The following is an 18,227-nucleotide window of genomic DNA, read 5'->3' on the forward strand; positions in this document are numbered from 1 at the left end:
TAGCCGTGTTGGTCTGAAGCAGCAGAACGAAGTTTGATTCCAGTGGCGCCTTTAAAATCAACAGTTTTATTCAAGGTATAAGCTTTCGTGTGTCTTGTTTTCTTTCATCCCCAGTCCTGTTTCCACATTTGGCACATTCACACCTGGAAGTGTCTCCCATCCTGCACCTCAGGGGTAATCAGAGAATATTAACACCCGACCCGTTTGGTTCAGTTGGGTTTTTCGATTTCCCACTGCGAGAGCCAGCAAAGCTTCGTCCAAGTCTTTTGGAAAACTCCGATAAACTCATTGGGGGGTGGGTGGGTGGGTGCAAACGTGCCATAGTGCCTCAGGAAACATGTGCAGTCCTGGCGCACAGAGCCAGGGTACGGGAGCTCAGCCCCCTGCCAGCAGTCACCTCCCTCGCTGACTGTCGACGAGCTGTTCCGGGGCTTTCTCGCCTTGCAGAGCAATCACTTCCTCCTCCTCCTCCTCCTCCCTGGGTTGGGCGTTTTGTAGCCTGCCGGGGTTTTGGTGCCTTTGCCGCTCTGGCCGTAGTGGCGCCGCTTTCAAATCCGAAGCCCAAATCAGCGGCTGAAGGGGCGCAAAAAGAAACGTCTCAACTACTCCCTTCCTTTCCCTGACACAGAGCAACCAGGAAAGGTGCGTGATGGGACTGGAGGGGTGGTGATGGTGGGGCGGAATGAAGCTCCGACCCGGGGAAACTTCCGGGGCTGCTGCTGCTGCTGAAGAAGAAGGGTGGCTGCGCTCAACCATTCGGTTGAAACTCCCGTCGTTTTCGTAGGATCTTAAAGTAAAAAAGGATACAAGCCTGCGGTTCCACCCACCACGCTGTGTGGGGGTATGATCGGTGCTAGTGCTTGATCTTCAGAGGTTAGGTATGGTTAATTGCGGCATAAGCTTTTCATCAGCCCGCGTTTATTTATTTATTTATTTAAAACATTGTTGCCTCTTCACCTAAGGAGCCTCCTCAAGGCCTTAGACGTTAAGCCAGCATTTAAAATATAAGTAGATAAAATATTTAATTCAATAAAGCATACAATGCAACCAGGGAGAAGGGCCAGTAACAGTTAGTGGGGGGATGCCAAACAAAACAGGTGCCTGTAGTGCTATCCTCAGCTGGCAAACATGTCAGCCTTCCTGAATACAGAGAAAGCAGTATTATTTCTTTTGAATGTAATGGAGCTAGAAGACTGAAATGTGGAGGACAGGATTCTACACATGACAGGTCTATAAATGCATATAAACTAAGGACAGAATTACATATTTATAACAATATTGTAAGAGATATTTCTGAAGAAAATATCTGATTACAAAATATGTGCACTTATTATCCAGCATGAATAGTTATTTTTCAAGGATACACTGCCACGTTACTGTGTGTAATTTTTCACAGGGTTGGATATGGATTTCTCAGTACAAAATACATGTGCTGTTTGCCAAGAATATAGGGCCCACATGAATATATTCACTATGTTCCACTTTACAGTGCATGCTGTTCGTAATGCTTTAAACTTAGGGCCATTTTGTTTGTATTTTAAAGGAGAGCACACCAATTTATATATTTTGCATATCTAATGGCCAGGATGTTTATTCAGCATCATGGTTTACATGTAAACTCTAGGTCTGAATATAGCTTGAGGGTCTTGAATTAACTACTCATCTGTCCACCTCCCAGTATCAGTTACCATCTACTGTGCACATATGTGGAGTTAACTCAGCAATAGTGGTATTAAATGGTGACATAAATGATATTATACTTGGATTTTAACAATTATTAATGTCATGTTTAATTATTGTATTGTACCATGTTGTTATAGCCTGCTCTGAGCCTTGCACTACAGGGGATGGAGGCTAGAAATCAAATAAATAAAAATAAACAATTTGATGGAAAATACTTACTTTGAGTTCTAGAAATGTGCCGCTCTTTATTGCTCCTTTAATTCAGGCTCTCCTGATATGTTTAGCATGTTTATGATATGTTTATATTTCACTGGCTGGTAATTTGGATGTAATGCTGAACTGATTGGAATATATCAAGTTAATTGTAGCAGTATGTAAAATCCCCAGGTAACATGCTATAAGGATGTCGGTTACCTCAGTTCAATCTTAACACAATTTGTTTCCAACTAGGTTGTTTCACTTCTCTGATAGACTGTTTCAAGGGTGTTGTATCTCAATAAAAACTCAGATCAGTATATGGGCTCAGGTGTGGGCTGGTTGCCAGGCTGTACTTTAGCTTGCAGCGTGACCCGGATGGCCCTGGCTAGTCTAATCTCATCAGATCTCAGAAGTTAAGGAGGATGGGCCCTCATTAGTATTTGGATAGGCGACCACCAAGGAATTCCAGGGTCACTGTGCAGAAGAAGGTGGCAGTGGTGTATCTGCACTGGCCTTTACAGGTGAGAAAAATCATGTATTCATCTTTTTTTGTCCCCATTTTCTCAGATGTCTGCTCTGCCTAGGAGAGCTAGAACAGCAGCAAAGCCAGCCACATCCGAAGATGAACTACCTTCCTTCCTTAAATCGTGAGCTGAAATTGATGTTTGTGATCTTTTAATCCAAATTAGAAATATTTATTTATTTATTTATTATTTGCATTTATATCCTGCCCATCCCGCGGGTGGGCTCGGGGCAGGTAACATCATTAAAATAAATACAATTTCAGTTTAAAACATTAAACATTAAAACACAATAAAACATTATAACAATTAAAACAATGGGTCCAGCTTGGAGTAGCATTAGTTGGCTATAAAGTTCTGGCCCGATGGTACAATGAGTTAAAGGCCAGTTGTTGGTGGTCAGGTGACAGATGGGTGACAGCAACCTCAGGGAGGCCATAAATGGGCGCCCGGTGCCTCAACCAAAGGCCTGGCAGAACAGCTCTGTCTTGCAGACCCTGCAGAATTGAAGAAGATCTCGTAGGGCCCTGGTCTCAGTAGGGAGCATGTTCCACCAGGCTGGGGCCAGGACAGAGAAAGCCCTGGCCCTGGTTGAGGCAAGGCGGGTGTCCTTCGGGCCAGGGACCACCAGGAGGTGTTGATCTTTCGAGCGTAACGCTCTTCGAGGAGTATATGGGAAGAGGCGGTCCCTTAGATATGTTGGTACCAGGCTGAATAAGGCTGTGAAGGTCAAAACCAGCACCTTGAAGTGAATCTGGTACTCAGCTGGCAACCAATGTAGTTCACAGAGCATTCGAGTTCCAGAGGCTCATGCATGACCGTATCCTAATTGTACAGCCATGGAAGTTGTTGAATTAAGTCTTGTCCGTGGAATGTGTATCCTAAACTGCCCAGTGGGAAAGCACAGGAGACAGTGTCAGCTGCATTAGCATAACCACTTATATTAGGAGGGGGATCTTGGGGTTGATGAGGGGGGGAGAGGTAGATGAAATAAAGGGAAGTAATATAGTAATGCAACCCATTAAAAAAAAGAAAATTCATAATTAATCTGGTAAGTGCCAAATGGGGGGTACAAGGAGTTATTTCTGAAGGAGTTCAATTTTAACTGGTTTATGTTGTATAGGAGTATTATTGTTGTCTTCCCCACATCATGGAAGGCTCATGTGATTCAGTAATTTCCCCCTTTTTTAAAAACAATGTTTTGAATAAAAACAAGATTTCTGTTTAGGAGAAGAGATAAAGCACTTAAAAATTTGCTTCTGTTTCACAAACCATGGAAGTGTAAACTGTACCCTGCGAACAGTACAGACAGTACAGTACAGACACTAGCCATGTATGTGAGTTACTGTAAACCTGCATGTACTTGTGTACATCTGTTTGCAAGGAGGAGCCAATGCATGTTCACTTTTCAAATAATTGCATTAAAGTGGAGTTTAAAACACATTGTCATCTGTACATGGTGTCAATGTAGCATAAGAATTACTCAGTAAGGACAAAAAAGAGAAAAGGAAAAAAAACTGAACCTAAAACCTAGAATTCAGAACCTAAAAAGGTTAGTCAAGAATAGAAGAGGGCCAACTCTAAAAATCTAATTATGAAACATACAAAAATATACATGTATTTATTCAACACAAATTAAAATAACAAACAAGGGCCCATCATTCATACCTCATATACAAATATAAAAACATACAAGGGCTAATGAAATAGACCTAACGCGTTTCGGCCTTTACAGGCCTTTCTCAGAGGTCTAATATGTAAAAATATATACAATCATACATATACAAAATATGGAATAAAGACCAGAATACAATTGTTCCAAAGTTTAACCACTGGGCAAAGAAAAGAAATACAAAAATACAAATGAAGCCTCCAGTGCAATCACATGTCCAGTAATAATAATAATAATATACACTTTATTGTCATTGTACATAGTACAACGAAATTAAAGGTGCAATCGTTCGGTGATCTACAACCATACTCATACACTCACACAACCATTCACAACCATCCCATAACTCCCTTAAGGTTCACATTGCAACTTAAACCACCAATGTCACCCAAATTCCAATTTCATACAGCATTTAAAGCAATAATAGCTCTCGAATAAAAACTATTTTTTAATCTGTTTGTCCTTGTTTTAATTGTCCTATATCTTCTACCCGAAGGCAGCAGTTCAAACAGGGAGTGTTCAGGGTGTGACAAATCCTGCAAAATGTTCTTTGCTTTTTTCAAGCATCGAGAACTATACATTTCCTCCAGGAACGGGAGAGGGCAGCCAATAATCTTCTCTCTGGTCAACTATATATTCTCCTGAGATTGTACAGCCAAATGTTCCCAATAAAATGTTCCTTAGGTTAAAAGCTATTGGGAATATTTGGCTGTACAATCTCAGGAGAATATATAGTTGACCAGAGAGAAGTACTACTGGACATGTGATTGCACTGGAGGCTTGTTTTCGGGGCTTTATGAATGGGCCCTTGTTTGTTATTTTAATTTGTGTTGAATAAATACATGTATATTTTTGTATGTTTCATAATTAGATTTTTAGAGTTGGCCCTCTTCTATTCTTGACTAACCTTTTTAGGTTCTGAAGCATAAGAATTACTCAACATGCATACAAAGAAATATCAAGTGTTAAATGTACAGAGATTGTGGATAGCCCTGTTCACATGTTACAGTGAATGCATGTATGTTCTTCATGTAAACATGTACATCTGTTTATAAGAAAGAGTCAACACACGTTCACTTTACAAATGAAACTGTGGACCAGTACCCAGATAAATTATTTTTAAATTTTATTTATTTATCTTTAAATTTATACCCCGCCCTCCCCGAAGGCTCAGGGCGGCTCACAAGGGGCACGAATACCCAAGTTAAAACATTAAAACATTACAGAATAATATAAAATACAATAAATACAATTTCACTAAATGAGTTGCAAAGAGTCCATTCGCTATCAGGCAGCGCCAGAGCAAGGGGGAAAGCTGGCATCAGGGACAGTAATAACAATAAATATAGCAGCAACAATATACGTCCATACAGCGTTGACCTCTGCCAGGCACGTCTCGCACCCCCAATAGTTCCCGCTCTGAAGATGGTCAATTTGCGGGACTAATGAGGGGGGCATAGATAGAAAGATGGTGACGATGATGACATAATGATGATGGCATAATGATGGTGGCGGCGGCAGCGGCTCCTACTCGAAAGCCTGGCGGAAGAGCTCCATTTTACAGGCCCTACGGAACTGCACCAAGTCCCGCAGGGCCCGGATCTCTTCTGGGAGCTCATTCCACCAGGTAGGAGCCGCCACCGAGAACGCCCTAGCCCTGGTAACCGCAAATTTGATGTTTCTGGGGCCTGGAACGTCCAGGAGATTTTGATTCCCCGACCGTAGTGCCCTTGGGGGAACATGCAGGGAGAGGCGGTCCCTAAGGTAATTACATTTTCATTTCTACATACATTGACTGTAACATGAGAATGCCTCAAAGCACACATTTAAAAAAATCAAGCATTAAGTGTACATGGTTTCACTGTAGTTTGATCACAGGACTGGTGTGTACTTTAACATGTTCACTTACAGCTTAAGTTCCATGCAGCCACACTCCCTTTGATCTTTTAGCTATAATTATTTTCCTCTGCACGTTGGGAGCACAACAAGGGGGGATTAGTGCTACATAAATGTTTAGTAAGAATTTGGTTTGCAGGTTGAAATTATAATTTATGTCCCATGAAGCAATACCTTTTGGGAGGAAAATGTGTTGGTAGGAATATTAATGTGTAAATACATTCAAAGTTGCTTCATGGAACATAAATGGTATGTTAAGTAAGGATGAAATGTGATGGAGCCATTCTGGTAATACTCCCATGGCATGGAAGATCAGCTGTCAGTGTTTGCTTTCAACATTTTTGCTTTGCAATGATTGCTGTTTTAATATTATGTTGTAGCCCACTTTGAGCCCCCCCCCCTTTGCGGGCCAAATGTACAATGCAAGAGTTTTAAATAAATTACAAATTCATTTTTTAGCATGAGTGAATATGCAAGTTAGCTTTTCTCTTAAAGTGATTTTTTAAAAATTAGAATATTATAATGGTTTGTTTAAAGTCCAAAACAAGTAGTAAAATTTGTTCAGAACACTATCCTGTTCTTTCCCAGCTGGTGTACAGATACACAGAATGCCCAATTATATTGATAAATACTAATAAAATTGGCCCTCATGTCATGCCACCTCAAAACAAAGTTGTGTAGTCCTTCTGGAATGTTCTTTAGGTTTGGACTCTGATGGCTGACTAGGGCAGGCCTGCATAACTTGTGGTCCAATAAGCCTTAAGTAAGATGACCAACCAGATTCCTGGATGTGTGAAAACAGCAGGAAGAAGAAGAAGAAGAGAAGTGGTTGGATTTATACCCCGCCCTTCACTACCCAAAGGTGTCTCAGAGCGGCTTACAAACTCCTTTCCCTTCCCGTCCCCACAAGAGACACCCTGTGAGGTAGGTGGGGCTGAGAGAACTCTTGACAGAAACTGCTCTTTTTCAAGAACAGCTGTGCCAGAGTTATGGCTTGCCCAAGGTAATCCAGCCAGGTGCAAGTGGAGGAGTGGGGAATCAAACCTGGTTCTCCCAGATTAGAGTCCGCGCACTTAACCACTACACCAAACAGGTGAGCACATGATAGGCCACAGCACTTGGCTTGCTGGTTGCTGGTGCTGCAATTTTAAAAACTGTGTTACCTATGGTAATCATTCTGCCATCCGTTCTGAGCAGTGATTGCATTGTTTTCTGCATGGTTTGCACATTTATGGTACATTCTCTGTACTTCAGCTTTTTTTCATTGAAAATTAACACCTGTATCATGTATAACTCCATCTGCTTTAAGGTGTTCTCTCTTCCTTTTTTCAGATCATCGGAAGAAGAGGAGATGGATGAAGAGGAGTGGAAGCCCAAAAAGAAAGCTCCAAGTAGGGCCAGGGTTCCAAAAACGAAAGAGCCCAGAGCAAAAAAAGCAACTGTAACCCAGAAGAAGACTACTGTGCCTCGCAAAAGGACCAAGAAAGTAGCGGTGAAAGAGGAGCCAGTAAGTAGTACAATGAAGAAAGTGATCTGCTTTCTGAAGCCTTGGATACAGTGGTTGGCATTTCTGCTGGATGAAAACTTTTGACCACAATGGCTGTGACGACCTCTTATCTGGGGAGGTCTAGTTTTACTTTAAAAATGTTCTTTCTGGTTTGTTTTACTCTGTAATCCGGCTGCCACCAGGAAAATTTTAAGGCTTTCCAAACCTTTTTCTATAATATTTCTCACTGGGTAGGTATACTGAGGGTCTGGGCTTTCATGAAGGTCTATGTGGTCTGAGGAAGGAATCTTTACTGAGCTGGTATACTTGAAGGAAATAGGATTTATTTAAAGAAAGCATAAATACGAAGGTAAACAATGTAAACAGTACTGGGAATGATTTGAACAAATGCCTGGTGTCTCTCCTTTTCTGACAGGGAGATTTCAAGCAACTTTGTAACACTTTTCACTGTACTTTTTCCTAGACTCTCAGCTTTTAATTGTAACTCCTATAACACAGAACTAAATGTCACTCTTTTCACACACAGAACCAAATCCTTCCCACACAGGGATGTCTCCTTCCACTCAGAGACCACAATGGCTATCTCAGTATTCAAAGGTGCTGACAGGGTGTATAGCCTGTGTAACTCCATCTTCCAAAGTTCCTCATTAAAGGCTCATAAGTAAACTTAGCAGTCATGGAATAAGAGGACAAGTCCTCTTGTGAATTAAAAACTAGTTAATTAATAGGAAACAGAGAGTGAGTATAAATGGGAAGTTTTCATAGGGAAAGGTGTTTTATTTAGATTATTTAACATCTATATGCGCCCCCTTGCCCAGTTGGTCTGGAGTTTCAAGGGTAGAATAGAGAATGTTTTATTGAAAGGAAATTAAGGAATTTAACACACAAGGAACATGGAACTAGGGATGTGCAAAAAATTTTTTGGCTCGATTTAGATTCGGTCGAATCAGGCAGAATTGATTTCGGCCGGCATAAAGACTCCTGCATGTCAATTTTGGCAGTAGGAGCCGATTCAGGAGTCTTTTGGACAGCCGAATGTCAGTTTCAGCCCCATTATATCCTATGGGCCATTGAAGTCAATGGAGGGGAAAGGGGCAACCTGTTTGGGGGCCCGTAGAATTGGCCCCCTGGTCCAATGTTCTTCAAACGTGGTTGGTATCTTGGGGAGAGGCTCCAGCAGCTACCCTGTGAGTTTGGAGCCTCTCCCTCAAACCCCCTCCCCTCCAGCCCCCAGAAGATACCCTATGTTTTCGCCACTGACTTCAGTGGCCCATCGGATATAATGGGGCCGAATTGCAGCCCGAAAGGGGTCCGAATGGGCCATTTTTGGGGGTGCATTCGGTTCGGACGAACCGAATGCACATCCCTACATGGAACATATACACACCCAAGATCTATGGAAAATAAAGAGAGGAGTGGGAGAGCAATGGGCAGTGAGGTGACAGCTACCTTTCCTGAAGATATCCGTGAAGAAGGATGGTGAAACGACCAGCACTTTGCGGAGAGGAAGGACCCAGTATCCTGGGGGGGGGGAGTATTGGTAAGGCGCCGGAGACAACACAAACACAGCAATGGAGCTGCACTGGGCTAGTTATACCCATAAATGCGTCCAGAGGCCTTGCTAATCTGTGAGGTCCCTCAGAACAAAGCATTGATGAGATGAATTGGGGATAAAACAATGTAGTTTGGAAATGCTGTTCACAGTTCCCAGGAGTTGACAAAAGCGACCAGAGGTTCTCTTCTGGATGCAAAGTACAATTTGGGCTGGGTTCCTGATTATTTCTCTGGTGATTGAAGGACTAATGCATTGCTAATTCAACTAATCAAAATTGAAACAATACTGCTTGATGAGCCACCTAGGTTTGGGTGTGGGAAAGGAGTAGAAGTCAGGACTTTTTGTTATGAAGGAAATGTTGGGAAGGAGTCTGAGGCACGACTAATAGGATTAGTGACTGGAACAGAAAAGAAGTCGCTCTGGGGCAAGACAAGTCCATTGTCCATAATATACAGATGTTGGCTGGGTGGAGGGGGAGTCGCAGCTGTTAGAACAAGGGCTCATGTGATTCCCAGGGTCACTGCATAGGCATGATTATAGGGCTTGCCAGTCCTAGCATCCACTTACGTCAAGTTGCCTGGTATATAGACTTCTGGGGTACCCCTATGGGGTTCATTGTCAATGGTTGAAACGACCCCTCCTGAGAGACAGGGTGTTGGCATCCTTACAATTGTCCCACTAATTAAAAACACTTGTTTGGTGTGTACAACCGAGAGAGCCTTTTCTGTGGCAGCCGCACAAATATGGAATAACCTCCATGTGCTCAGCCCCTACATTGTTAATCTTCAGGAGGCAGTTGAAGTCAGTTTTATTTAGGACTGCATTTTGATTGATTCAGCTTTTTGTATTGGCAGTTCTATTTGGCGTTTTTAAACTGATAACTTTTCTGGGTTTTACAATAGTTGTGTTTATTGTGTTTTTAATAACGTTTTATTTATATTGTATGCCGCCTTGAGAAAGAGGGCTAATAAATGTTATACATAAAATAAATTAACTAATTTCAGTACTTAGTTAAGTGTGTATGTAATATACACACACACAATTTATGGAAAAAGAGAGCTTTTGCTGATGCATTATATTGCCACCCAGGTACTTATGCAGTGAGCTCAAGGGAAGCTGATCTTTAATTCTAAAACTCATTTTTTCTAGAGACTACTTCCTGTTACAATCATCTTTAACAGTCACCCAGCTGTCCTACTTAATTGGACTCACAATCTATAACTAATTTTCTTAAATAACTAATTTTGTTCTTACAAAATAAAACCACTTTCAGGATTATTTTTCTCATATATTCTTAGATAATATCTACTCAATTGATACATGTATCATATTCAGGCCTCATTTCCTGCCAGAGCGCACCAGAACAGCGCTCTGGCAGTGAGGAGCCCAGGGGGCGGGCACATGCAGCAAGCCCCGCCCCCTGCTCCCAGCCGGGGAAGGCCTGCCAACTTTCCCAGCTTTATTCTGTATGTTGTTGCTTGCGCTTCCCCTAATAGGGTAGCAGCCCCCGCTGTTGATGCCGCTTCTGGCTCAGTCACTCTGAGCCTGTCTTTCTCCCCGCAGGGAGCGGCAGAGGAAATAGGGTGCTGCCAAGTGCTCCAAACCCATTATGTTGGGGCCAGGCCAGCCACCTTCGTGTCCATGAGCCCGCCGCCACCTCTTTTGCCAGCAGCTGCTGACCTGGGTGCACGCCTCCGCTGCTGCCGGGCCCACTTCCCCCGGCTTTGCCTCCTTCTCTGTATTGGCCGTCGCCACCTGGCCCTGCTCCTCTGGTGCTGGTGGTTGCTGGCGGCATACCTCCTCACTCCTCTGAGCGGCTGCCGGGGAGAGCCTTCTGCATGGTGCCGGCTTCCCTCCCCGCCCCTGAGTTGCTTCTGTCAGCAACTTTGCTGTGCGGAGGAGAGTCCCAGGAGGGACTCATCACCGCGCCTCAGTTGAGCGTCTCAAGGTTGAAGTGGGTGGTGGCTCCTTCCCTAACAGGGACTTGGCATGGTGATTTTTTTCAAGTTTTCAGGCAGGGCTGCCCAGATCAGCAGGGGCTTGATGGGGGGGGGGCACGGGCAGCTGCACCCGACTCCCGGGCAGAGGCAGGGTATGGGTTGGCTCTCTTGCAGAGGGCACTCTCTGCCCCCGGTTCCGACTCGTGCATTGGTTTTGCCAGTGGGGAGGAGAGGAGAGCAAGGGAGGGGGAGGGCTGCCAGAGGGGAAAGAAAAAGAGGGAGGGCACTGCGGTGATGCGCCGCCCCTGCCCTGCTGCACCTTCCCAAGACTCCCTGCCTGGCTTGCCGGCCCCCCGTGCTCCCAGGAGAATTAAGACCTTTTTTGGGGGGTGTCCGTGCTTCCCGCCCAGCCACTGAGCCCCCTGAACAAGCCACCAGCGGGCCCCAGGTATCTACCCTCCAACCATCTTTGCGATTCCCAAGAGGCACAAGGGGGAAGGGTCCGCATGGACAGGGACAATTCTCAGCTGTCCTTGTGATTCAAAAGGCGCATGGGCGTGAGGGGAAAGGGGCCGCACTGATGCTGGCTGCCCCTGTGTGCCTAGGAATGAATCCCTGGAGTGCTCAGTCCCTGGACCCACGTGGTGGCGGGCCTTGCTACAGCTGCCGGTCTCGCGCTGCCTCTGCGGGACTCCCCTCGAGCCTGCAAGGGAGAGAGCTGTGCTGATGCCGGAGGCCCCAGCTGCACAACAAAAGAGGACCTGGGGAGCCCAATTGCAGGCCTATGTTGACGGGCTCCCAGCAGCGCGCTCCGCCAAAGTCGCCAGTTGCACGCGTCTCCTGGGGAGGGGTGAATATTCCCGTCCCTGACCAGCTGCTCAGACGCCACCCCATAGCCTGGGGAGGCGAAGAGAACCAGATGGCTGGTGAGGAGGCCCTATGCTTCCCGATACCCCCCCCAGCTCATCCAGCACCCTCCCAAGCCCGGTACAAACCCAGCCTGCTGGAGCAGGCTCGCCACTGCTGCAGGGAGGGTCCAGATTTTATTTATTTATTTGGATTTATATCCTGCCCTCCCCTTGTACATGTGCAAGATCTTACTTACTGTCTTTTCTCCCTGACCCCTTCTGATCTCTAGTCTATGAATGTACAACATGCATATGTCAGTTCTCTGCAGAAAGCCTGATAAATTTCTGGAGGTCACACAGTAGGTGCAGTCCTGCATCTCACTCCATACATTGATTATTCCCAGTATCTTCTGTTACCTTAGGAAAATAGCAGCTTACAGGCTAGAGAGAGGTTTGAGGGAGCTATCCCAAGAGACAAGCTAACCCTATTTCAATAGGCTGAGATTGCTGGGTTTAAGGAGGCATTCAAAAAAAATTCATAGAATCATAGAATCATAGAGTTAGAAGGGACCTCTAGGGTTTTCTAGTCCAACTCTCTGCACAATGCAGGAAATTCACAAATACCTCCCACACCCCCAGTGACTGCTATTCCGTGCCCAAAGATCTATCTGCACAGATCTGTGGGTCCCCCCCCCATAGCTAGCAATCCAAAACAGTCCAGTGGCACCTTTAAGACCAAGGTTTATTCAGGTACAAGCTCTCCCTCCTCTGTGAGGACAGATCTGCGTGTGTCCCCCCCCCCCAATAGCTAGCAATCCAAAAAAGTCCAGTGGAGCTTGAGCTATGGGTGTCGCCTTCTGACACACTTCCGGTGATGTCAGGGGGCGTGGCATATGCTAATTATGCTGTTTTTCTAGGAAATGACCCCTGAATATTAGCATATTTTATTGCCTTTAATCATGACATCAAGATACTAGCATTAATAAGCACACATTTAATAGGTATATAATCGCTGGCCATTAAATCACATCTTTGAATGATATGTTTCTCTAGCCCTTGGCCGGGTTATCATGTTCATTGTTTTCCTGACACTTCTTCCACATGACTCTAACATCCAATTAAAGTGTTCTTTGTGTCTATTGATACGATGAACTGGGTGGTAGCCTCATGTCTAGTTAACACCACTGTCAGTATAGTGGGTAACGGCATTTAAGCCCAGTGGAGGAAATTTGTACTCTAGAAGGAAAGATGGTTATTTCATATGATCTTTGTAGCCTTCCCTGGTTGTTCATGGGTTGTTCATGTCTGCAGTGCCTTATGTGCTGTCTCAGGTAAGTTCCTGATTCCAGCAATTATGCTATCAAAACAGTTTCTGGTGTGTCTATTCATGACTTTTTGATTAAACCTTAAACTGACTTTATTTGGCCTGTGAGTTACATGTCTGTAATTTAGCATTTAAAATTCTGTACCTGGGAAATCAAAAATCTGTGGATTTGTGCCAAGTAAATCTGAGTTCTGCAAAATGTGCATAATTACTTTTTGCTTTGATATAATTTATTCTGGTTTTCCTAGTAATTCCAACAACTGAAAATCTTACTCAGTGCCTTTCTTGCCTCTGAGATTTGGCAATCACTGCCATTTCAGTGATAATTTTCAAGATTATATTTGTAGCATGATAGGAATTCCCTTTTAATAAATACTGAGATTCTTTGGCAGCTGTATTCAGCATCCGCTCTCACATATAACATTTTTTCTGTGCTTCCACAGAACTGTGACATGACATAGCCCTAGCCACATATTGGGTTAGATCCTGCAGATTTCTGCTAATGAAAGGAGAAATCTTTTCATTTTCATTTCATTTCTGCATGCTTCCTAGCCTTGCAGTGACCAGCCTAACCATTTCATGAAGTCATTATTTATGAAAAAATGTATAGAGGGGAGCTATTTTGTTGATGGTTTTCTCACCCTGCAGATCTTGTGACTCCTCCCTCATATTGTGAGGAAATCTTGCCCTGTTGTTGGAAATCTCCCTTCCTTCAGAGCAGTTTACCATAGGATCAAACCTCATCTTTCTTTTTCTTCCAAACAAACCCAAAAAACTGCATCCAGTATTTCCAGGTTAAAATCTTGTTTCATTTTTTTTTAATTGGCCCTGAGCTGCAAAATAAATATCGTAATTTTCACATATAAGTAATAGTTTCTGTGTATGTAAAGCTGAACTTTGGCTATATAAAGTATATGTAGTTAAAAGCTTTCATAGTTTAACTATGCCACAGTGTTCCAGAATTAATCATCTTTTCTTTTGTCAACGCCTGCTTTGTTGGTGACTTGGTCAGGACACATCTTTACCTGTTCCTGTTCCTGGAGGGGATGAAGGAGGGGCACAATTTAAGGAAGAGACAAATCTGAGAAGTCCAGCTAAAAAGCCTACTGTATTTCCGATGAAGAATCTTGGTTCAGAGCATCCTGTATGTGGCCTGGATAATGATGAAGAACCCTCCACAAGTGCTGTATCTAGCGAGAAAGTGAAGATGGAAGAGTCTGACTTTACATTTGATGAACCTCCTTTAAAAAAGTTAAAATCATCCAAGCATCCTCAGGGAATTCGTGTAAAACATACAACAGGCTCTGCAGTGGATGAAGACCAGAAAATGAATTGGAATATGGTGCAGGTACAAGATCTGTTTCCCTTTCGTAATAGTAGTAGCAGATTCTTTATGCTTAAATTCAGGAAAAAATTGCTGAGTAGAGTATAAATGTGGGTATATAAATATAGCAGAGCTGGACATATTCCACAAAATAAATAATCCTATATTGTTATGAAATCAATTGCGTACGCTTCTGTGTCTATAGCATGGGAGGGATACAGTTAAGTCTTGCGTTTCACAAGAAAATATCAAAAAGTGATCATTGTAACGCTTGTAACGTGAAAGCAGATTCCAGTTCAGTGGTTTAGCTGTTTGGACATATGAACTTCCTGTATCGAGATGATAACATTCTATGTTTAGTAAGATACTGCATAAGAGTGATGTTTCTTGTAGTCTTGGCTTAGGTAGTTTTTAAAACTTTATTCATAAAAGAAATCTAAGTTTTTGTTGTTTGTTTAGCTATTTTATTCTGATTCCTTTGGAATAGTAAATATGCATGTTTGTCACTGGCTTTGATATTTCAGAATTACCGAATTAAAAAAAAGAAGTATAGGCCCTACTTGATTTATCTGAGATATCTCACCCTATGCCTTGTTGTAGCTTCCTTTGTTCATCACATCTCTATTTCCTGCCTACTTCTTCATAAAAGGTTCCTTCGGAGAGAGCATTCACCCTGAGTCTTGTGATTGTTGTTCTGGCTGCTCCCATCTTGAAGGAAAAGTAGAGAGAATTACATGGCTTTTGAATTCCTTTTGTGTTTTATGGGAAGATTATTCCAAATAACAGCTTGTAATCTCTACTGATTCAGCTGAAGGCCTTCTGCCATTTTATAAGCAGCCAGAATCTTGTGGGAGAAACTGTTTCTATATGGATCTGTATTGCTTGAATTTAAGCTGAATTAGAAGTAACCAAAATTGTTAATTGCATGTATATGAAATCATAATTATTCCTGTAGTGCTTCTTGGTTATAACCTGATGGTAGGTTGGTAAGGCAGGGCATTATCACAAGCAGAGACCTGAGGTTAAAGGGACTTGTCCGTGTTACCTAGCTGAGCTGGCTCTTTCATCTTTGTGTCCTGGGTCTCAGTCCACAGCACAGGGTGCGCAGCTATCTGGATGTCAGCATCACGTGATCAGATTGAGCCAGTTTGGTGTGCTGTCATTAGAGAACTGGGGAGGCCTGGGTCTAAATTCCATTCAGCCACAAAGCTCACTAGGTGACTTTGGACCATTTGCACTCTTTAATTAAACTTCAAGTAGGCAGCTCTAGACAATGCATGTATCGTTTTAAACATTCTGTCTTCGACGACATCATTGCTAGTTTGTAAGGACTTTGGTTGTTGTTGCAGGTCTTGTCACAGAGGACTGGTATTGAAGAGTGGGTGTGCGCAAACATAATCCAACTCTTCAAAGATGACAATACTATTCCTTTTATTGCCCGGTACCGAAAAGAGCTTATCAACAATTTGGAAGCCGATGCGTTGCGAGAGGTGCAGCAAACGTTGGAAGAACTACAGTATGTGGTGGGGTGGAGGCAGGAATGGGAGACTTGATGCAAAGTTGACAACTTTATCATCACTATCATATTTCATGTATAGAAAAGCTGTGTCCAAGTGGTGCATGGGCATAAATTGTTGCTCAAGCACTGGGGAAGGATGTGCTTCCATTTAACCTGGGGCAGAGACCTAAACTACACATGCAGCAGCATGTGGTGGTGAAATGTTTGAGTGGGCTGTGCCACTGCAGGTGGGAATGCCATATGTGAATATCTTGCCACAAAATAAATTGAGGTGAGATGAGATGCTCATTTAAAAAAAAAAGAGAACAAAACCCCACGGCATCCTGATAGCGTTCTTTTAAACTGTTGTAATCCACCACACATAAATAATATTATTTACAACTTAACTATAAATAAGCAACAGTAGAGTAAAAGTAACATCTACTCTAGACCAAGCCTTTGTGCCCCATGTCCTTAGCCTTTATCTCGTACAGCTGGTCTTTTAAGTGTCATTAATTGGAACCATCTGAACCTGTAGAGTCTAGCTTTGCAAAAGTCCTGGCTTAGAGGTCATATGGACTAATAGCTGAACAACAGAAAGGTGGCAATGTTGTTCTGCTACAGCCATAACAATACAGCGTTTTATATTGAAAAAAGACTAACAAATGTATTATGGAATACATTTTCAGGAACCCGAGCTAACTTTGCCAGAAGTGGGCAGAAATATGCTCATAAGAACATAAGAGAAGCCAATGTTGGATCAGGCCAATGGCCCAGTCCAACACTGTCACACAGTGGCCAAAAATACCAGGTGCCATCAGCAGGTCCAGCAGTGGGGCCAGGACACTAGAAGCTCTCCCACTGTTGACCCCCCCCCCCAGCACCAAGAATACAGAGCATCACATGCCCTGGAGTCCCTATCTATACCTTGTGGCTAATAGCCACCAAAGGACCTCTGCTTCATATGCTTATCTAATTCCCTCTTGAAGCCGTCCATGCTTGTAGCCGCTGCCAACTCCTGTGGCAGTGAATTCCATGTATTAATCATTCTTTGGGTAAAGAAGTACTTCCTTTTATCTGTTCTAACCTGACCGGTCAGCAATTTCGTAGAGTGCCCACACGTTCTTGAATTGTGAGAAAGGGAGAAAAGTACCTCTTTCTCTACCTGCTCTATCCCATGCATGATCTTATAAACCTCGATCATGTCACCCCTCAGCCGTCGTTATTCCAAGCTAAAGAGCCCCAAGCGCTTTAACCTTTCTTCATAGGGAAAGTGTTCCAACCCTTTTATCATTCTAGTTGCCCTTTTCTGCACTTTTTCCAAAACTATAATATCCTTTTTAAGGTGTGGTGACCAGAACTGTACACAGTATTACAAATGAGGTCGCACCATTGATTTATATAGGGGCATTATGATATTGGCCGATTTGTTCTCAATACCCTTCCTAATAATCCCCAGCATAGCATTGGCCTTTTTTATTGCAGTCACACACTGTCTCGAGATTTTCAGTGAGTTATCTACTACGACTCCAAGATCTCTCTCTTGGTTAGTCTCTGCCAGTTCGGATCCCATCAACATGTATTTATATTTAGGATTTTTGGCTCCAATGTGCATCGCCTTGCACTTGGCCACATTGAACCCCATTTGCCCCATTGACGACCACTCGCCCATCCTCGACAGATCCCTTTGGAGTGCCTCACAATCCTCCCTGGTTTTCACCACCCTGAACAACTTCGTTATCATCTGCAAATGTGGCCACTTCACTGCTTACTACCAACTCCAAATCATTAATGAACAAGTTGAAAAGCATCGGACCGAGTACTGATCCCTGTGGTACCCCACTGCTTACCACCCTCCACTGAGAGAACTGCCCATTTATACTCACTTGTTTTCTATTAATTAGCCAGTTTTTGATCCATAAAAGGACTTTTATCCCATGATTTTTGAGCTTACTTAGGAGCCTTTGATGAGGAACTTTATCAAAAGCTTTCTGGAAGTCAAGGTAAACAATATCTTTCTATTGGATCTCCCTTGTCCACATGTTTGTTCACCCCCTCAAAGAACACTAACAGGTTAGTGAGACAAGATCTTCCATTACAGAAACCGTGCTGAGTCTGCCTCAATAGATTTTGTTCATCTATGTGCCTACTAATTCTTTCCTTAATAATGGTTTCCACCAATTTACCCGGTATCGACGTCAGACTGACTGGCCTGTAATTTCCCGGATCTCCTCTGGAACCCTTTTTAAAGATGGGAGTGA

The 18,227-nt window shown here is 43.3% G+C and overlaps 1 protein-coding gene across 1 annotated transcript in view; it reads left to right on the forward strand.

The window, feature by feature from the left end:
• Window positions 1–488: 488 nt before the first annotated feature.
• LOC107112714 (S1 RNA-binding domain-containing protein 1-like) overlaps window positions 489–18,227 on the forward strand; it is a 39,659-nt gene continuing 21,920 nt past the window's right edge. The window contains exons 1-5 of the mRNA XM_015413898.1: window positions 489–642; window positions 2,449–2,528; window positions 7,303–7,477; window positions 14,157–14,492; window positions 15,818–15,984. Of these exons, the coding sequence (XP_015269384.1) occupies window positions 2,449–2,528; window positions 7,303–7,477; window positions 14,157–14,492; window positions 15,818–15,984 (758 nt within the window). The 5' untranslated portion in view covers window positions 489–642. The remainder of the gene's footprint in view (window positions 643–2,448; window positions 2,529–7,302; window positions 7,478–14,156; window positions 14,493–15,817; window positions 15,985–18,227) is intronic.

This window comes from Gekko japonicus, unplaced genomic scaffold, assembly GCF_001447785.1.
Source record: "Gekko japonicus isolate JY-2015 unplaced genomic scaffold, Gekko_japonicus_V1.1 scaffold1567, whole genome shotgun sequence".
NCBI classification, from domain to species: domain Eukaryota; kingdom Metazoa; phylum Chordata; class Lepidosauria; order Squamata; family Gekkonidae; genus Gekko; species Gekko japonicus.